Raw genomic sequence first — 19,317 nt, 5'->3', positions numbered from 1 at the left:
GTGTACATACCCAGTACTGGGTTTGGGAGCAAAGATGTCTGTTCTTTACATTTTCCTATTATTTCCACTTACGATTTTCTCATTGTTAGGTCCATTGGTTTATAACTCTCTCATAAAGGTCTCCCCTATTTAAAAAAAGAAACAAAACTCAAAAAAATCTACATGCTGGTGGACTTGACTTCTGTTTATGAATAAATACGGATGAAGATGTTTATTTATTTTGATTTTTGTTTGTGTAAATCCCTTTGAAGTATATCTTGGTCTGTGAGTTCCATAGTGCCTTCTCGAATGGATTATATATTTTTTGGATTTTGCTTCTAGCAGAAGTCCATATTAATTTCTCAACTCTTTTAAGTTCTGATAAAATTCTCCTCATAAGGTATGAATCTGATAAACCAGCTTCATTGTATTGTAACTCTGTTTTGAAGTTAGCTAATTTATGCAAGATGTTTTGACAAGAGCAAAAATGCAGAAATGATCCAATTTTTGTCCTATGCTAGCTTCTACTCCCTGAGAGTTCTTGAACAAACAGAAACTACAGCACTTGGGACTATGCCAGGTGGTTTAAAAATTCCCTAGAGAATAAATAAATCTAACTGGTGTTATATATTTCATTTGAGATTACCCTTGAAGTTGAGCGTTTTGTTGTTTCTCCTTGAAGTTTACCAGTATCTACCATATAGAAATATATAGAATTGTTTTTTGGAAGCCCTTGTGGGTGTCACAGGTGAAACTGGAAGGCATACTTGTGAATCCCACCAGAGGAAGACATACCTTGTCCTCTGAGTTTGGATGCCAGGAATCACAGAAGAGGTAGTTAAGAAACAGGATTAACTTTTATGATACAGTGTTTCCTCGTTGGCTTTGCAAAACAGCTTCCAGCCTTGACTTCAGTGGGAACAGGACATTCAGACATGACCAAGAATAGATTCCTAACATAGTTAATTCCCAGATCATCTAAGCTCCCCCCAGGGGGGAGAGAGTTGATGAGCAAGTGGAATGAAGTTCACTGCTTAGGGGACCTTTTTTTCTTATTTTTCTTAATAGTTTGTATGTTCTCTGCTAACTCTCATCAGCAAACCAACTTCCAGTTGCAGAGAGAAATCTTTCATAATCTGAGCTACTGGAAGTAAACAAATAAGCTGAAGAAAGATAATGTTGTAGGCAAACTGAGTTTTAATTTCCTCAATCCAGAGAGTACTGTTGACTTCTATGAGAGAGCAGCTCACATACTAATTTCTGAAACTTTAAGTTATTTGAAGGTGTATCCTGCTTTGATGGCAGCTGAGGATGACAGTACCTTAGCTGAAATTATGAAGAAACTTCTGTAGTAAGGTGAAGTGAATGGGATTTACATTATCCTTCCAAATAACTGTCATGAGAACACTGCTGTGTCAGTGACAAAAATCACTCTTCTCTTCTCATCCCTTGCCCATCAGACCAGAAATAAGTGTTTCTATTTCCAGGCCAGACAGGAGCCACATGATGGGCTTTGTCATTTTAAATCTGAGTATACCTTTACCAATCCCTAGACATTAGGATTATGCTGCCCTTCTCCTTTACAAGAACATACCTAATGCAGGTATCCAGCTAAGATGTGCTGACAGTACTGGTGTTGGGTGCTGGCCTGGCTGGACACCAGGCACCCACCAAAGCCTCCCTCACTCATCCTCAGCTGGGGAGAGAAAATATAACAAAAGGCTTGTGGGACAAGGCAAGGACAGGGAGATATCACTTAGCAATTGCTCTCATGGGCAAAGCAGACTCAGATTGAGTTTAATTTATTACCAATCAAATCAGAGTCGGGTAACGAGAAAGAAAACCAAATCTTGAAAACACCTTCCCGTCACTCCTCCTTTCTTGAACTTAACTTTACTCCTAATTTTCTCTACCTTCTCCCTAAGCAGCTCTGGGGGACAGGGAATGGGGATTCATCACACATTGTCTCTACCACTCCCTCCTTAGGAGCAGGACTCCTTACAGTCTTCTGCTCCAGTGTGGGGCCCTTCCCACAGGAGACAGCTTTCCACCAACTTTTCCAATCTGGGTCTTTCCCACGGGTGCAGTTCTTCAGGAACAGAGTGCTCCAGTGTGGGCCCCTCCCACAGGGTGTAGTCCTTTCAGGAACAGGCTGTTCTAGCTGGGTTCTCCGTCTGGAGTCCTGCCAGCGAACTGCCTGTGCTGTTGGCTCCTCTCTCTATGGGTCCACAGGTCCCTGCCAGGAGCCTGCTCCAGCATGGGCTTCCCAAAGAGTCAGAGTCTCCTTTGATCTGCTGCTCCAGTGTAGCATCCTCCAGGGGCTGCAGGTGGCTCCCTGCTCCGGAATGGATCTCCATGTGCTCCAGGGGCACAGCTGCCTCACCACGGTCTTCACCACGGGCTGCAGGGCAATCTCTGTTCTGGCACCTGGATCAGCTCCTGACCCTCCTTCTTCCCTGACCTTGGTGTCTGCAGGGCTGTTCCCCTCATGTGTTCTCATTTTTTCTGTCCTAACTGCCATTGCATGTTTTTTTTTCCTCTTCTCAAATATCCTGGAGGGGCTACCACCATCACTGCCATGGTCAGTGGTGGGTCTGCCCTGGAGCTGGCTGGCATTGACTTCATTGGACATTGGGGAAACTCTGGGAGCTTCTCTTGGAAGTCACCCCTGCAGTCCCCTTTACTACCAAAACCTTGCCACACAAAAACAGTACAACCACTAAGATGAAGATGCTGCTAGGGAAGGTGAAGCCGTGTGAGTTCTGCTCTGCATTAGTAATGAACTGAAATTCCAGAAATCCTGGGTTAATTTTTCATTGTGTTGCTAGGACTTCATAAAACCCATGCTACTCTTCCTGTGAATATTGTTCTCAAAAAGTTAGCTGCAGTTATTTAATGCAGGCTAGCTGTTCTTCTTACCTATGTGTTCTAAAGCCAATTCCAAAAATCCTACTGTTTATGCTGTCAGGCAGTGTTGTGCAGCTGCTGGTTCAGAAATACCTAGCATGTACCAGACTCAATAAATTCAGAAAATAAAGTTTAGCAGTACTGAAGTAAGTAGCATCTACCAGTAGCAATTAGTGAAGCAGTGCAAAAATTACCTGATGTACATGAAAATGTTGCCTAAAAATTTAGTAGAAGCTCCCCAGTGAGCTCAGAAACAACTCCTTCACACCCATCTTGAATGGACAACATATTGTGCTTTCATACTTACACAATGATTCAGTGCCTCCATGCTCCCTTTTCCCCTTCAGTTGTGTAGAACCCATATTCATAACCAAAGCAAAATGCTCTCACAGACTTTTTGGAAATACATGTAAATGGTCTCATGGGTCTTTGTCACACCCTTAGATTACTCTTCATGTATGTCACTATTGGTGCAAGAGTCTTGCCTTTTAAAATTGTTTCTCTGAAAGGTCTTTACTGTCTGTTAATTTTACTGACTCTTTTTATCAAAGCTTTCTGGGAAAGCATTTTCTTTTCTGTTGCCCCTGGGTCTTGTGAGTTTTTTTGGTTTTTTTTCTTCTTTTCTTGTTAGTAGTAGTAACAGTAAGTTTGTAGCTCTTTTAGAATTTTTCTATGTCAAAGTAAAAGGACCATGCATTTCATTACTTTCAGCTATTAAATTTGAAATACTTGCTTATCCAGCTGTGTCTGTATGGTTTGCATTTGAACACTCTATCTAATGATTAATTCTCTTTGCAGCTACCAGATGATGGAATCTAGGTATTTTAAACAGTTAGTGATTGACAAGATCAGACCAATGTGACTCCCAGGGAGAGTAGTATTTAGTGTTTTGTGCTGTGCTAACTTTGCCTTCAGGTATGGTATTCATTATTCCCCTATGCAAAGTGGTAGTTCAAGAATTCGGTGCTGAATGAAGTCTAGTCAGGTGGAAGTTCCCAGCATCTCATTTCAAAGCAGTCAGCAATTCAGCATCTGGATGAGTATGGCTTTGAAATCCTTCCTTGCTGTGTTTATGCTTGGGTTCTTTGCTGGTTGTTATCTGGGAAGAGTTAATTGTACTACTGGTTGCTGAGGCATTTGATACTGTCACAAGACAACACATCTGCTCTTGTGAGCTGTGAGTTTAGCAGACAAGCTGGAACATGTTGCAGGTGTGTACTTCCAAAGTACTAGAACGCTATTGAACATTACTTGACAGGTGTGGCGAAGCTGTTGAAATGCTACTAGGTTGCAATCTATTTTTTCTTTATACTCTGCCCACATTGTCTGATGAATCATGTGCCTTTGTCTTTCACAGATTCTTAGTGAATGTTCTTGTGACAAAAGGAGCCTTGAACCCAGTAGTAACGCTTTTTGTCTCTGTCACAGTATCACCTGCTGCTTGACACTGCTGTTGGTGTCCAACTTTCTGTAAGCAGAGCCTTTTTAAAGGAAAGTTTGTAGTCTGAAACCTCCCACTGCAGTTGAGAGTTTGTGGGAAAACATCACATAGGAAAAGAACTAAATCCTTGTTTGCTGAGGAATTTCTAACCTCATTAAGGGAGCTAGAAGTTATTGCAGAGCCTGACTTCCTTGCACCGAGTATACCCACATCTGCTAGACTGAATAGAATCTAACTTCTCCCATCTCCCAGAGTCAGCACTGAATTAAACCACTTACCATCTTCTTCTTCTTCAGTGATAGTAGAAGAAGGTGGTTGTTGTAGCAAACAAGTTATAAAAGTGGTGTCATCCATGGGTATCATGGTAGGTTTTAACCAAATCTGGGATGATACTCACTTTTGGAGTCTTCATGATCTGCCATGTAGGAGTCCTGAAATCTTGGTCTCTTGACTAGGGAAAAGCAGACCAAAGTGTGTTCATTTCATAGTGAATCAACATGCTGGTTAATATTTTAAATTTAAAATCTTAAGAACTTCTATCTGAAACTACAGAATTAAAAAATTGCCACCTTCTTAAACATGGTGCATGGAGCACTTATTTCAGTATTGCGACTTTGAATCTGCTAAAATGAAGTTCATGATCTTCTGATCTGTATTGGAGAAGTAGATAGTGATCATAAATGGGCAAAATACTTAAATGAGCTCTCCAATTTTCCCCTCCCCACACCCCCCCAAAAGGAAATGAATGCAGAGAATGCATTAATTGTTTGGGACTGTCCACGTGACAACCTTATCTTCTCAGGCAAGCCCTTTTAAAAATAGAGTATGTGTTAAACATGATGGAGTTTTAAAAACAACATCTTTAATAAACCTCTTACTAGAACTTCCAAATTAAGCTAAAGTGTGCTTTTCAGGAGAAAATTCCTAGCTAATATCTGAATTTGTGCTTTTATTATTTGTAAGAACTTGGGTTAAAGAAGTTTAAGAAGAACTACTGTTCCAAGCAAGCTGTACTTTGCTAAGTCTTTCACTGAGAACTGTGTCCTAAACTTGAAAAAAAAAGTTGCATATACTCAAAGCAGATGAATTGTTTTACTAATCTACATATTCAAGAGCATAAGGACCATCATGAAACCTCTGTACTGACACTTCTGTGGGTTGCAGAGTACTCAAGCTAAGTGAATGTGAGCTTTATCTGAAAGGTGGAAAAGCATCACACCTGACTGGCCTAAACATAGGAGCAAAGTACTGCATGCAAGAACCTTCCTTGCTTAAGCAGTGCTCCTCTTGTGCTGTGCTGTCAGTCACTGAAGTTCTTTGATACACTGCTGTAGAGTGCTTGCACAGAACTATAAAGAAAAGCACCTATTGTCTGCTCAGGCATCTAAACTATCTTGTAACTCTTAGACATTCTTTCCTGTTAGGGTAACTTGATCTACCTTCTATCATTATGCTGCTTGCTTAAATTTGGATATTTGGAAGTGCCTTGTGTGTGTGTGTGTGTAGCACACAGAATATGTTAGGTGGTCCACAAGTTTCCGGCTGCAAATTAGATACTGCCATGGTTTGCTAAATGTATGCTGTGCAACTCTGGTACTTTTTTTTGCTTGTTGACTATATCAAAATATAACAGTGTAATTCCTGGGTTGGTCATGAATAAGAATTATTTTGAAAACTGAATTTTATTTTATTTGGGCTAACCTATCTAAAAAAAGATCTCTCTTTAGGGTGGTGTAGTAATAGTCAACTTTGCCTTCGACAGGAGTGTGTGATCTCCCCAATATGTGGCATAAGGCTGAATGTCAGAGTAAAATATGTGCACTACTCTGCAGCAGTTCTTTAGAAGCAAACCTAGCTGGGTCTTGACCAGTCACCTAGGAAAATGTAGGCCAGGCAAATAGGAAGAGGACTGTCTCCTGAAAGCAAAACTGCAATCTGTGCAATCCTTTAATGTTCCTCTATGAAATCCTTTAATGTGTTTTGTGATGCTTTAAGCTTTGGTTGAATTCATGATCTTGTAGAGAAAAAATTGAAAGCACTAGCTGCCAGGGATGGCAGTAAGCTTGAAGCTCCAAAAACTGCTTTCACTGGAATTTCATTTGCCAGCCCCTGTATTCCAGCTTTCTGCTACTGGGTTTGTGTTGTGTTGGCCCAGACATGCAGCAGAATGAATTGAAGTTGATGGCAGATGCTTATTACTCCCCACTGAGAACCTGACTTGGAGGTTTCTAAACTGTTATTTTTAGACGGTACAGTAAGTGCAGATGGGTTTTAGAATTGCTTAGTAATTTGGCTGTTGCTTCTTTCTCTTTGTGATAGCATTTCTCATGGCTGTAAATCCTCCTTATTTCTGTTAAAAAGAGGATACTATTCCTTCAGCAGTAAGTCAGCTGATGGAGGCAAATTCGTCTGTTCTAGTTTCTGAATACCTCAAGCATAAACAAAGTCAGCAAATTGCTTGTGTGACTGCATAAGTTGAATCATGCCAAGCTGGTCTTTTATCTCCTTATTAGAAAGATGCATTTTTAATGGTGAAAACTGTTAAGTGGAGTACTGTCACCAGAGTGGAAAGCAGCAGAATGCAGTAGTTTTAAAAGTAGTTTTAAAAAGTATCTGAATGATCAGTGCTGGACTAACTGGAGGGCGGTAAAAACATTTATAGCAGTTAAAGGAAAACAATTTTTTCCCTCTCCCACCCTTCTTTCTAGTTGAGAGTAGTTATGGATATCTGCACTTTGGCTGGCATTTGGTTGTGTTTTTTTTTAAGATAAGAATTTTGTCTCCTTCTCAAATGCCTGGTACATAGCAGGATATGATATGCAGCTTATTTTGTCTCTGTTCATGTTTCACTTCTGTGGCTGGATTCTCCTGTCTTGTGGATATACAAGTTAACACTAGCTAAAAGGAGAGTCATTCTATTGCTCCTAATTTTTTCTCACATTGCATTGCTTTCTTAATGATGGATGTCAAACTCTCAGTAATTAGGAAAGCTCAAGGTGTTGATTTCTGAGCAGTATCCCATTCCTCTTTTCTTTGCTTTTAAGTGTATGTAGTTTGATCATGAGTGGGATGCATTATTCAAATCCGAGGCAGTGCGGATGCTTCCAGCCCCAAATCAGGAAATACTTGACTTTTGAAGAATAACGGCTGCTGCACGGATCTCTGGCTCTGCTGTGCTATCACGAAATGAGCCTGAGGAAATGCCGTGGCAGCACTGCCAGCCCTTTGTGAGAGGGGGATCCTTCCTGCACTCACTTACCCCAGGAATCTGTTGCTGAGTCTTGGTGTTCGTGGCACTAAGGTTTGGTGACAGTTCTGCTTGGACATGCCTCTGCTTCTGAGCTGGATCTCACACCAGAAGGTACTGACTGCTCCTGTCGTGTGTGTGTGTGTGTGTGTGAGAGAAGTTCATTCATCTCCCGACTTTTGTATGGTGGAAGGGATCTGCCACTGCACTTTGCGTGGTGATGAAGTGAGAGGGGTTGAGCTTTTCCCTTGTTTTGAAATAATTGGCATGCTAGAAATGCTGTCATTAAGTAGCCACATTTGTTAGGCATGTTGGTTAGATTAGTACTTCACAGTCACACTTATGTTTATAAGCCTTATAGTATGAAGAGGGACTTTTCTTTGTTAATAAATTCCAGACTTAAATTTTCCATGTGGAAAATGAGGAAGAGATGCAGCTTCTCTGCACAGCAAAATTCTGTTTATCTGTGGAAATAATGAAATCCAGCTAGTGAATTTTGTTCTTCTTTGCAATAGCCATAGCATTTAAGCTCTAAGTTTGGATTAAAATTGAAAGGACTGCTCAGTTATTACTGAAGGATTCATTTGAAAGTTAACCCTCCAGCAAAAAATGGGACATCCAGCTTTTTCACTGGAAGCTCTTGTAAATTCAAAAGGATTTTTTTAATACTTCCACTTTTGTCACTGATGTTCAAGAAAGCGTGTAGTGTTACAACAGAAATACTCTGCCCGTTCTAGACTTGTGACAAAATGTTCTGCTATTATGCTGCATTAGGCTTATGTAGTAGGCTCAACACTCTATTTTGCTACTTAAAGATATTGATGATAAATATTCATAACTGAAGTTCTGGTTTTGAGGTTTTAAGGGTTGTGTAGTTGGAATTAATTTTAACAAAGCTTCAGTTACGTGACATGAGACAAATTTGGTGGTAATTGTTTTTCTGCAGTCCTCCCTTTGGATTTAATCTGCACTTTGGTCAGATGAAAGACCTTGCATTCCTTATATCAATTAAAGTGATGTTTCTTTCCAACATTAAGATACTATTCTATGTAGAACACAATGAAGTGTCTTGATGTATAGTAGAATATTTCTTGGCAGTACTAATCACATGCCCTTTGTGCAGTGTGCTACTAATGCATGAGGAAGATGTTTGCTCTCCCTTATGAATTAGCACTGTTACAGGTCTAGTCACAAGGGACAGAACTAGATCTAGCCCTTGAATTGCAGACCAGGAATTGACTGTGTGCTGCCACCTCATTCTACTATCTGGCCTAATGAATGATGTGCTGCAGTAGCTCAAAAGGTCTCTAACCAAGATCATAGGTGTGTGGTACAAATACAGGAGATTGGGGATTATCGGGCTAAAACTGGTGCTGTCATTGGTTTCAACTATCAAAACTCTACTGCCTGTGGTAAACAAATTTTGTGTCAGTGTCATGCTTTGCTTATTATGTTGTTTTTTTCAGAGCAGAATCTAATTGTAGGTGATGCAGAGCTTGGCCAGTGCCATCTGCTCTGATTGAGTACAGCTAACTTTTCCTTATTGAATCGCCACGTATCAAATCAGATCTGTTTGGGTGAAGACTGGTTCATACAATCTTAGGCTACTCAGATGTGAATAACAAATTTGATTTGGGTTCTCAAGTGTGGGGTTGTTTTTTTCCTTAATTACTCTTATTGCATCAAATATATTTCCCAGGAAGTTAAATTTTGCCTCTTCAATAACATTATAGAGCACTTATTATTTGCCTCTCAACCTGAAGTCTTGTTTGGTTGGTTTTGGTACTGGGGTTTGGATTTTTGGTTTCTTTTTTCTCAGTCAGGTTTTGTAGTGTTGTTCACACCGAAGAGACAAACTAATATCACAGGTTTAGTTTTGTACTTAGGGTACCCATTGTTCACCCTTGTCTTACTGGCCTCTTGCATTTGGGGCATTGTTTGGAACAGGCCCTGAGGAAGGATCTCTGCTCTTGACTTCTCTTGGCTCTGTTCAGAGATTGAGGAGTTACTTTGAGCCCTGTTTCAAGGGTCTTAAAGTACACATGCTGCTGTTTTTTCCTGACAGGCGTGGATGCTCTTAACATCCTGGAAGGGAAGAAAGCTCACTGAAGCTCTCAGATCCATTTTGTTTGGTTTCAGGTTATTAATATCTGAGAAGGTTCAGTGTGCCTGTCATGGTTCAAACATGAGGTCACTGCTGCATTAGAGAAAGATCTGTGTGCTGCTCCAGCATATTTGAGTGAGAGTATTGGGGTGGGGGGTAATTTCATTGTTCTGATTAATAAAATGGTCTTCTGCTATTCAGCATTATAGGGAAACTTCATGAGTAAAGTTGCTCTACATTATGTATTTGCATTTGAGAATGCTGTTGCAGCACTGCACTATCAGCTCCTACCTTTCTGGACTGAGAAACACTGTGAAAACTCCCTTTGGAACATAGTATTTTCCTTCTCTGTCCAACATTATTTGGAAAAAGATGATAGGCCCCTAGACCATGTGATTTAGAAAAGGCAATGTCTGGGAGAATTAAATCTTCTTGAATTGTCCGACCACAGGGTTTTTTGGGGCTGGAAGTATGCCTCTTTCACCCTGAGGATATAGTGTGTATCCCTGTCTAATCCAGTCTTTCTTCTTGGCATAACTGTCTTCAAGGCTTTACAAAAAATATTTGAGTGCGTTAAATAGATAAATTGCTTAAATATTTTAAGGATTAAATTTTATATTCAGGTGAATACCGAAAACCTTTACAATAACTCATTGAACCTTTTAATTTTGCTGTACTGTAACAGCTTGTAGTAGATGTCCAGGAAGATTGTCAATGGCCCTGTGGTTTTCAGGAGTAAGAATCCCATTTCTCCCCTTTGGCTGCTTAATTTAATGAGACTTCTGCAGGGAAATACTAGAACTTGGTAAACACATTAGTAAGTTTTGACTGATCTAGGAGTCTGTCACCTTAATATTCCTAAATTGATTTCTAAAAGTAGTTAAGAATTTTCATCCAGGTAATTCAGTATTTTAGAAGCTCCATTCTGCTTATTATCTTGTCTAACTTTGCCCTGCAATTTTGACATTAAAAGATAATAAGCTAATACCCAAATCCAAAAAAGTTACACAATTTCGATGGTGAAACTTTTATGACTGGGGTTTCTTGGTACACAGAGGAGCAAAAATGTCAAAACCCAATGATATATGTCAAAGAAATGTGTAAAAAGCCATACTGGGATGTATGCTCGATCATTATGTAAATTTTCCTGCATCTTGCATTTCCGGAAAACACAGGTGAAAACTGTTGTTTAAACTCCACTTGATCCCACTTAGGGGTTTTGCTCAAAGTCAAATCTTTACATGAAAATACTGTACCCTGATGAGGTACATCACAAGTGTAGCTCTTGGTTCTTGATAAGAAAGTGTCACTGTGGGAGTGAAGAGGGTCAGGTCTAACAGCACAGGCTGGCACATTGTCAGTCACTGAGTACATCAGCAGGAGCACACACACAGTCCTGTACACTAAAGACCAGTAAAATTCATGTGCACAACTAATAGCCTGGCAATGTTAGCATCTGTCTTGAATGTTATTCTTGAAGCTGTTTTTTATACCATGCTGCTGAGAGTACCCATGAAACAACTATGAAGCATCTGGAACTGGTTCTGGGCTGTCTGACAGATATTAATTATCAATTGTGATATCCCTGTATTGCATTACTATGTTTTTCTCTTCATCTGTATATAACAAAAGTATTCATAACTACAGAGATTAAACAGGTCTCAAAATGTTCACTTTGATACTTTTAGTTCTGTCTATAGGTTGAAAAGAAGTAAAAAAGTGAATACTGATGAGGGAGCACCCCCAAAAAATAACATAGCCTGTTAAAAAGCTCACCTATATGAAGCAGGGAATAAAGATTTTTTGGGCTGTATGAGCTGAAACCCCTGCTCTAATGCTAGGATCCCTCTGCGCATAAGGGAAAATACTGTAGCACTTTATGTATTCCAAAAGCTTTCTAAGGAGCAGAGATACTGAAATAATAATTGTGGTTTAAATACTAGTGTCTGAAGAGCATACACAATCTGGAAAAGATGGAAATAAAAGTGATAAACAGCAGGCTACTTGGGGTGGTGGGTTTTTCTAAGTAGAATTGTAATTACCTAAAGCTGTGCATTTTTGGGGGAGTTCTCTGACAGAAGAGGGAATGGATGGGTATTACTGTTGGAGTGTCTTATCCCCAGCCTATTTGGACATTTGCTGGTGGAGGAGAGAGGGGAAGGATGTGTTAGGAGGCTACTGAGTATTTTTAGAAATACTTAGGAATATCTAGGTTTTTTTTGTCTTAGAGGTGATGAGCAGGAGGCAAAACCCAGTTATTGGATTGGAAGTGATGGTACACTTTTTAAAAAAATTAAATTGCAATTAAGCAGTGGTTACTCTAGTTGACTGTGTGTAATGTGTATGCATCATGAATAGAATTATCATTTGTCACTGTACTTTGAAGAGAAATATATGTGAATTGCCCTCTGACAGCTTCTGGATTCTAAAAGGGGAAATTTTAATTAAAAGATAGCTAGATTGTGACTCTTGTTAAAATAGAGAGCTAAGGAATTTAAACTCTAGAGCTTCTTTAAGCACAGGCCATAGAGAGAATAAGACATCAATCAGTGGAAAAAGAGCTGCGTCTTGGAGTACAAACAGACAAGTGCAAAGTGAGGATTGTGCACATCTGTCTGAACTGCCATGGCTGAGAGGAAGTGCACCTTGAGTGATGATGGTAAAGCAGCCCAGGACTAAGGAAGAGGGAAGAATAGGTACAGTCTCATATCTATGTCAGATCTAGGCTTCGCTTTTAGCCTCACTGAAAACTGAGATGATGGTGACATCTAAAGGGATAGAAGCCAAACGGTCAGCAAACCTTAGGGTAATTGAACTTCATTTTGTAATAAATGAACTGGAAGGAGATTTGACTTGAATGTCCAAGGGATGAGGAGTGTGTAATGGGAGATGGGGATTATGATGAGGTAATTTTCCACTGTGACTTGCAAAAGTGTTGCTGAATGAGATTGCTGCCTCAGTAGCAAGCTTCAGCTGGTATCATATGACTGAAAGATAGAGATACTGTATGGACCATGGATTATTTACTGAGGTGTGACTTTAAAGTTGCCTTCTTTTAATAGAAAAATTCTTTGAAAAATATCAAAGTGAAAAGTTGTATAGAATACAGAAGCTGTTGATTGATTATATTGGATTAGTTGAATGTTGAGAACTGATTTCTCTTGCAAAGAAAATTGGATTGATATTCTCTTTATTTCATTGTCACTAGTAACTTCTCCAATGCATGTAGTGTGATGTCATTCATTATACTTCTAGAGAAAATGGGATGTGTGGGAAGGAGGTATGGTTCAGAAGAGTAGGTACTGTCATCTATTACCACTCTGATCTACAATTAGTAGAATTGGGTAAGTCTTTGTTTTCTTTTGTGAAGCCAAAATGAAAAATGAGCTCGCATATTAAATATGTTGGTCCTGAAAGCAGACTCCTCCCAGGGTGATTGGGATAAAATGGAGGAAGAACCAGGTGTCTTTGAAAGACTGTGTGATACAGGGCTGAAATTGAGTTTCTTCTGGAGATGTGTAGTTCAGGCCTACAGTACTGGTATAGGAGGGGTCTGTGCAGAGAAGAGAGATTTGTGTGTACTGTTTCATTGCACAGTGACTGAGGCAGCAGGGAAGTGTGATCTTAAGGTGAACTGTGTCATAGGATGGGTGGGGCAAGGTTTTTATAGTTGATAAAAAGTGAGACCTAATGCAGTTGTACATGGTACTTAAGTAAAATGTCCATATTCTTGCTACCTCTGTTCCAAAGCTGTCAGTTGAAACTGATGGAAATTGCTGGCCTCTGTTCCACAAAACTGTTCCTGAGACAATCCTAAGAATAGAATAAGTGTCTCTGCAAAATAAAAACAAGGGAATAGTGATGGCCCTTTACGGAATACAGCAGTAAAACATGCCAGTGTGGGTGGATGACAATGGAAAAGAGAAAGTAGACTCAGTAAAAACAAACAAAAAAAGGATGTGGACATTTGCCTGTTGACCTTCTGGTAATTTAAAACCTTATACACTGGAAGATGTTCCAGAAAAAAACCTGGAAATTATTTGCTCTTCTTCCACTGCATAAATTGTCCATAGAGAATTTAGACTTTACTGGTTTTATGTTCTATGCCAAGAAGCTGGTGGCACTCTGCTGGAGAAATAGGTTGGGTAAATAGTTACCTTAACAAATGCTTGATGCATCACTGTCTCTGCTGTCTCATTTGTGGTTACTAAAAAGGCCTTTCACACTGTCCCCTTAGGTTCCTGATGTCATCAGCAGCATAAGACAAGTCTCTAAAGCAGCACTGAAAGAAGATGCCAAACCAAGTAAGGATAATGAAGATGCCTTCTATGACTCCCAAAAATTTGAGGTCTTGTACTGTGGAAAGGTGACAGTGGCTCACAAGAAAGCTCCCTCCACACTAATTGATGACTGCATAGAGCAATTCAGCCTCCATGAGCGCCAGCGCCTCAAACTGTTAAACGAGCAGCGGAATAATGAGTCAAGTTTGGACTTGCCCCTGTGTGAAGAAAATGTGCCAGCTTCTCCTCTGGACAGCCCGTTCGAGGAGCTGGACAGCCCAAACAGCCCTTCAGGGCATGCTGCAATGTTTACAATTGGCAGCCAGACCAACCTGACCAACCTGGCCAGCACTCGTGGCTTCTTTCCAGAGAGAATTTTAGAGGACTCTGGCTTTGATGAGCAGCAGGAGTTCCGCTCCCGGTGCAGCAGTGTCACTGCAGTGATGCAGAGAAAGGTTCATGACACAAACCTGAAAATACAGTCCCGCAGAAGGCATGCAAGTGCACCCAGTCATGTTCAGCCCTCTGATTCTGAGAAGAACAGGACAATGTTGTTCCAGGTGTGTTCTAGAATGAGCAATTTCCTGTTGATTTTGTACCCTATCTTCTTCCCCTTATTTCTTTAAACCCTTAAAGTTTGAGACAAATTTTGCAAGATAAGTAGAAGGGATCTAATATGGCTTCATGATTTGTCATGTATATTTTTGTATCTGCTCATGAATGGTTGAAACACAAGTAGCTGAAGTTTCACCTCAACTCACGAGCTCAGGCAAATTTTAAGAAAAAGTATTTATTTATGGAGTAATTATTTAAAGGAGCAGAGTTATTAGTGAAATTATTATTTTATATGTAATTCTGGATTGGCTGTGTGGGTGATATTTAGAACCTAGCTGAAAAACATGAATATTCTTTCAAACAGAGAATCAATGAAGACTACCACGCAAACAAAACCTCATTTTTATGCACTTAAAAAGAGAAAACTTTGCATAAGACTTCCACAGCTTTGTGTTTGAGCCAGCCTCTTTTTGATAATTTGCATTAATGTCTCCTCTTTACCAGACGAGTATTCAAACATCTCTGCACTGAAGGCTTCTTCCTTCAGACTCCAATGATTATTTTTTCTCTTGCCTGAAATGCATTTTGCATCTTTGGAACTTGATTTGAGAAAACAGAAGGACAGATAAAGGAGGTGACCCATAAAAGGAAAAATCTTTGGACCCTAAAATAACAGTGGGCTAAATGCCTGGATTTTGACTTTCCATTTGTTTTAAGGATCATTCTTAGTTTTTATTCTCTTGAAGAAATGATAACTGAAGTGAAAATGCATAGCCCTTCAGAAAACCACAGCTTATCACCAGTAATGAAAAGGATTTAGCTGAAAAATCTCTGAAGAATAAATTCCATGGGTTTGAGAAGCAGTTTGGGAAAGCTGAAAGGTAGTTTGCTGCAGAACCTACTCTTCCTCATTTGGAATTAGTACAAACCAAAAAATATTGCCTTAGTTTCTCAGCTAATCTGTGGTATAATTTAAATCCAAGAACTCCCAATTATTTTTTTCATTTTTTAATTTAGCCACATTGTTTCCTAAAGGTTTTAGTATTGTCTGTCAAACATGTGAACTTTGGACTAAAATAACTTGAAGAAGAAAGGTGGGGGAGGGGAAGAAAAGCTGTGTTTTTTCCAAGTAGTTTTTGTTATTCAGCTGAGTGTATTGTTCTTGCTGAAATATTCTTACTCAACATGGGCAGAATTACAGCACCCTGGCACCCTTGTTCCTGATGAGTAAGCTGTTGTGCCAAAAGGTACTCTATGTGAACAAGAAAGGGCGAGATTCTGACATTTTTCTTGCTGTAAATGCTATGCCCCCAAGACAGTCATAAATTAGATTTTTTTTTTCCCTCCCCTTAGGTTGGAAGGTTTGAAGTTAACCTCATCAGTCCAGACACCAAATCTGTTGTGCTTGAAAAGAATTTTAAAGATATCTCCTCATGTTCTCAGGTAAGCATTAATAAGATGCAATATGTAGATCATCAGGAGAAAAAGATGTTATTTGTTCTTCAGCTGTGTTGCCTTGCTGGTCTATAGGCAAGAGAAAAAAAGAAACATAGAATTCTTTTTCCAGAAAAGATAAGCGCAAAATAACCAGTCTGAGCTGTGTAATAGCAGCAGCTTCAATCACTTGTCAACAAACAAAGTATAAACTGTTCTGCTTTGGAAGAGTCTGGAGTATGTTTTTTGGAAGTAGTTTAATCTCCCATTTAGTGTGCTCTGAGTGTACTGTTTCTGGGCAGGTAAGTTCTTGAAAGCCTTCAGAATGAAAGTAGGAGAGCATCAAATCAACACTTCAGAAAATCAGCAGTTCACCTGCATAATTTCTTCTGGAGAATATGGTGATAGGTGTACCTAGCTATGTTCAGTAATAAATAATTATTTCTTCTAAGGTTAAATGTCAAGGCTAAGATATTCACCTTTCCACCTTGCTCTTGTTCAGCACCAGTTACTGCACACACTTTTTGGTTTGAGGTCTTACTTTATTATCTCTTTTCATTTGCCATTCCACATCATCACTTCAGGCCTTCTTAAATATGATTATTCTAGTTTAAAGTACACTTCTGGCATTCTCTAAACCTGTATTTCACCCCCAAGTGCATTCATTTTAATGCTAATAACAAGTCTACACTTGTATGACTGGGCTATCAATGCTTAGACAAATTAAGAATTAGGCAATTCTTGTAACTCAAGTGGTGTCTTGAGCTACCAACTAAAGGTCCAGCTCCATTAATCGACTCTACATTTTAACTACAATTGTATTGCTTTGGGTAGAAGAAAAATGCTGATGCAAATGCAGAGTGGGACAGTAGCATCAAACAGTGTAGTTAGTAATAGCTTTATAATAAATACAGATCAAAATAATTCTTAAAGCAGAGGTATGGAATGCAGAATTTGCAGACGACTTGTCTGCAGTCTTCTGCTTTTTGGGTGTATGAAGTGACCCTTCAGCTTCAGGTACTGGGCTCCTAGGTTGTGTATACATACTTATATAATAGTCAAAGAAAACCATCCTAAGCGGAGGTGACCTTTTTTCTGCAGACTTTAAAGTATGGTGACCAATAAGACCATGGAAAACTGTCAAGGCTCAACTTTCCTTCAGGAAAATAACATTGTACAGTAAATAGTGTCAGGTAATTCACTGTGTTGGGCTTTGGAGGTGTTTTTCACTCCATCTCTTCACTTTCATTTGGAGCAAAGCTTGTGTTACTTTGCATTCTTCAGTAACTCAAAGAGGCAGTCACAACAGTTTGGGGATTTTGTTTGGGGTGGGTTTTTTTTGTTTTTTTTTTTTTTTGTTTGTTTGTTTGTTTGTTTCTAATGTGAAACAGTTACTTTAGAGTAGTCAAAGGGGTTCTGTGTTCAATAGAAATAAAATATTAATTTGTTCAAGACTAAGCATTGGTTGCATAAACCTCATCAGTACTTCCTTGAAGAACTTGATACTAGTCCCAGGGCTCCTCTGTTATGGATTTATAGGGCAGTGATTTACTATGTATTGTGGGACTGTGACTTAGGCATATTTGTCCTTTGAAGCTTTACAAACAATGAAAAGGAGATGTTATTGCCAATTTCAATTCTGGATTTTCTTAGTCTGGTCTAATAAATGTATTTTATAGCTTAAGCATGGTTGAGCTGATGCATTCAAGTAATTATCCACACTCCTTATAATTGTCAAGCAGCAGACATAATTGATGATAAACCTCTGAGTGTGCAGTCTAAACTCAGATATCAAATAGCTGTAAAAGTTTTCTTGTTGCAGCCTTCCCCTTGAGGGAACCCAGGACAACAGAAAACTTGGCTCTTTTGCCATGACCTCTTAAAGCCGGTGTCTTAAAGAACTGTGATGGAGGTAGTGTTGATTTAAGGACATACTGTCCTATTTGTGCTTCAGTGTCACATCTGTCTCCCCCCTCAAATATTCTCCTGTGGAGTCTGAGAAGTCAAGACAGCAGTAGACTTGTTCAGGCACTGCCAGTAAGGAGAGAACTGGCATCTCACCAAACCACCTTTAATAAGCATGTTTTCTTGCAAAACAGAGGTCAGCACTTCACTGTTCTATGGATCAACATGTGCATACATCTGACCTTTTTTATTTTATGTTTTTGAAGACTTAATATGTCATGAGAAAATGAAGTCAAGATTAGTTGGACTATGGTTCAAATAATGCCATTTTTTCATCTTAGCAACAGTCTTAAGTGGCACAAATGTGACTTCTGGAATTTTGTTTTTAAAAACAGCAGTGTGTAGTGACAATATGTTCAGTCTGTCACGTACTGCATTCCCAATTTTGTCTGGAGTGTTTTCTGTAGTGACAGGCGAGTTGCTTTGCCTCCTCCTCTCTTTTATGCTATAGGTGTTTTCTTTGGAGATGGATCCAAGCAGCTGTGTTCTGATTTTTGTTGTATTTGAACTTGAGAGATTAGGCTTTCATTTGGGGAAAATCTACTATTACCATGCTCAGATGATAAAAACATTGACAAAATCTTTAACAATAGTGAGTCATGTTCCATAAATTGAGACTGGGAATATAGTGCCTCTTAGGAAGCAGCTGTCTTTTCTTTGATCTTCTCAGTGCTGCTTTTAGCAAGGCAGCATTCCCTGTCAAGCTGTTACACTAAGATCTTGAAAAAAAAGTGTCAGTAGTAATGTGTAGTAAGTCTTGAAACTTCTGGTATGTAACTCAATCTCAAAGAATGTGTTTCAGAATTTAGTTGGAATTCTGGATGTTGCCACTCATTCCTTCCTTTTTATTTTTTTTTTCTTTTTTGTGTAGTCCTAACATGTATTACAGGAAAGGAAGACTCTCCTGCTCTGCTGCTAACCTAATACTTCTCCAGTTCAATGTTTTAGCGGGGCTTGTAACATCAAATTTTCACTGTGGAGGCAATTCTAAATACAACCCAGTAGTCTTTAGTTTGCTTCCCTGAAAATCCAGTTTTGCTAATGGAATAAATTCTGGTCCAGCTTTATTGCTGTATAGCTTTGGTTTTGATTGTATAATAACTTAAATACAAAAAGCAATTTAAAAATAATTATACGACTTGTAAAATAGATAATTAGGGGCATGCATTTATAGTTATCAAAATTTTTGTAGACTAAACCTGTTTATAAAATCCACTAATGCTGTTTATAAACTCTTTTAGGGTATAAAACATGTTGATCACTTTGGTTTTATTTGCCGGGAATCTGTGGAACCTGGGTTAAGCCAGTATGTTTGCTATGTGTTCCAGTGTGCAAGTGAGTCTCTGGTAAGTATTTATTAATGATCCTTACCATTTCATCAGAGCATTTCCAAAGCATTTCCTGA

At 39.2% G+C, this 19,317-nt stretch overlaps 1 protein-coding gene across 3 annotated transcripts in view; it reads left to right on the top strand.

Annotated features, from left to right (window-relative positions):
* Window positions 1-19,317, top strand: part of TBC1D4 (TBC1 domain family member 4) — a 98,147-nt gene that overhangs the window by 41,656 nt on the left and 37,174 nt on the right. For 2 of the 3 annotated variants that reach the window (XM_062487773.1, XM_062487774.1), the window contains exons 2-4: window positions 13,916-14,518; window positions 15,867-15,956; window positions 19,154-19,258. In XM_062487773.1, coding sequence (XP_062343757.1) covers window positions 13,916-14,518; window positions 15,867-15,956; window positions 19,154-19,258 — 798 coding nt within the window. Of the gene's footprint in view, window positions 1-7,372; window positions 7,689-13,915; window positions 14,519-15,866; window positions 15,957-19,153; window positions 19,259-19,317 lie in introns of those variants that run through there. The other variant, XM_062487775.1, reaches the window with a different exon arrangement.

Source organism: Cinclus cinclus, chromosome 2, assembly GCF_963662255.1.
Source record: "Cinclus cinclus chromosome 2, bCinCin1.1, whole genome shotgun sequence".
NCBI lineage: Eukaryota > Metazoa > Chordata > Aves > Passeriformes > Cinclidae > Cinclus > Cinclus cinclus.
Note: the sequence above shows the minus strand (reverse complement) of the source record. Positions and strands in the feature narration are given on the sequence as shown.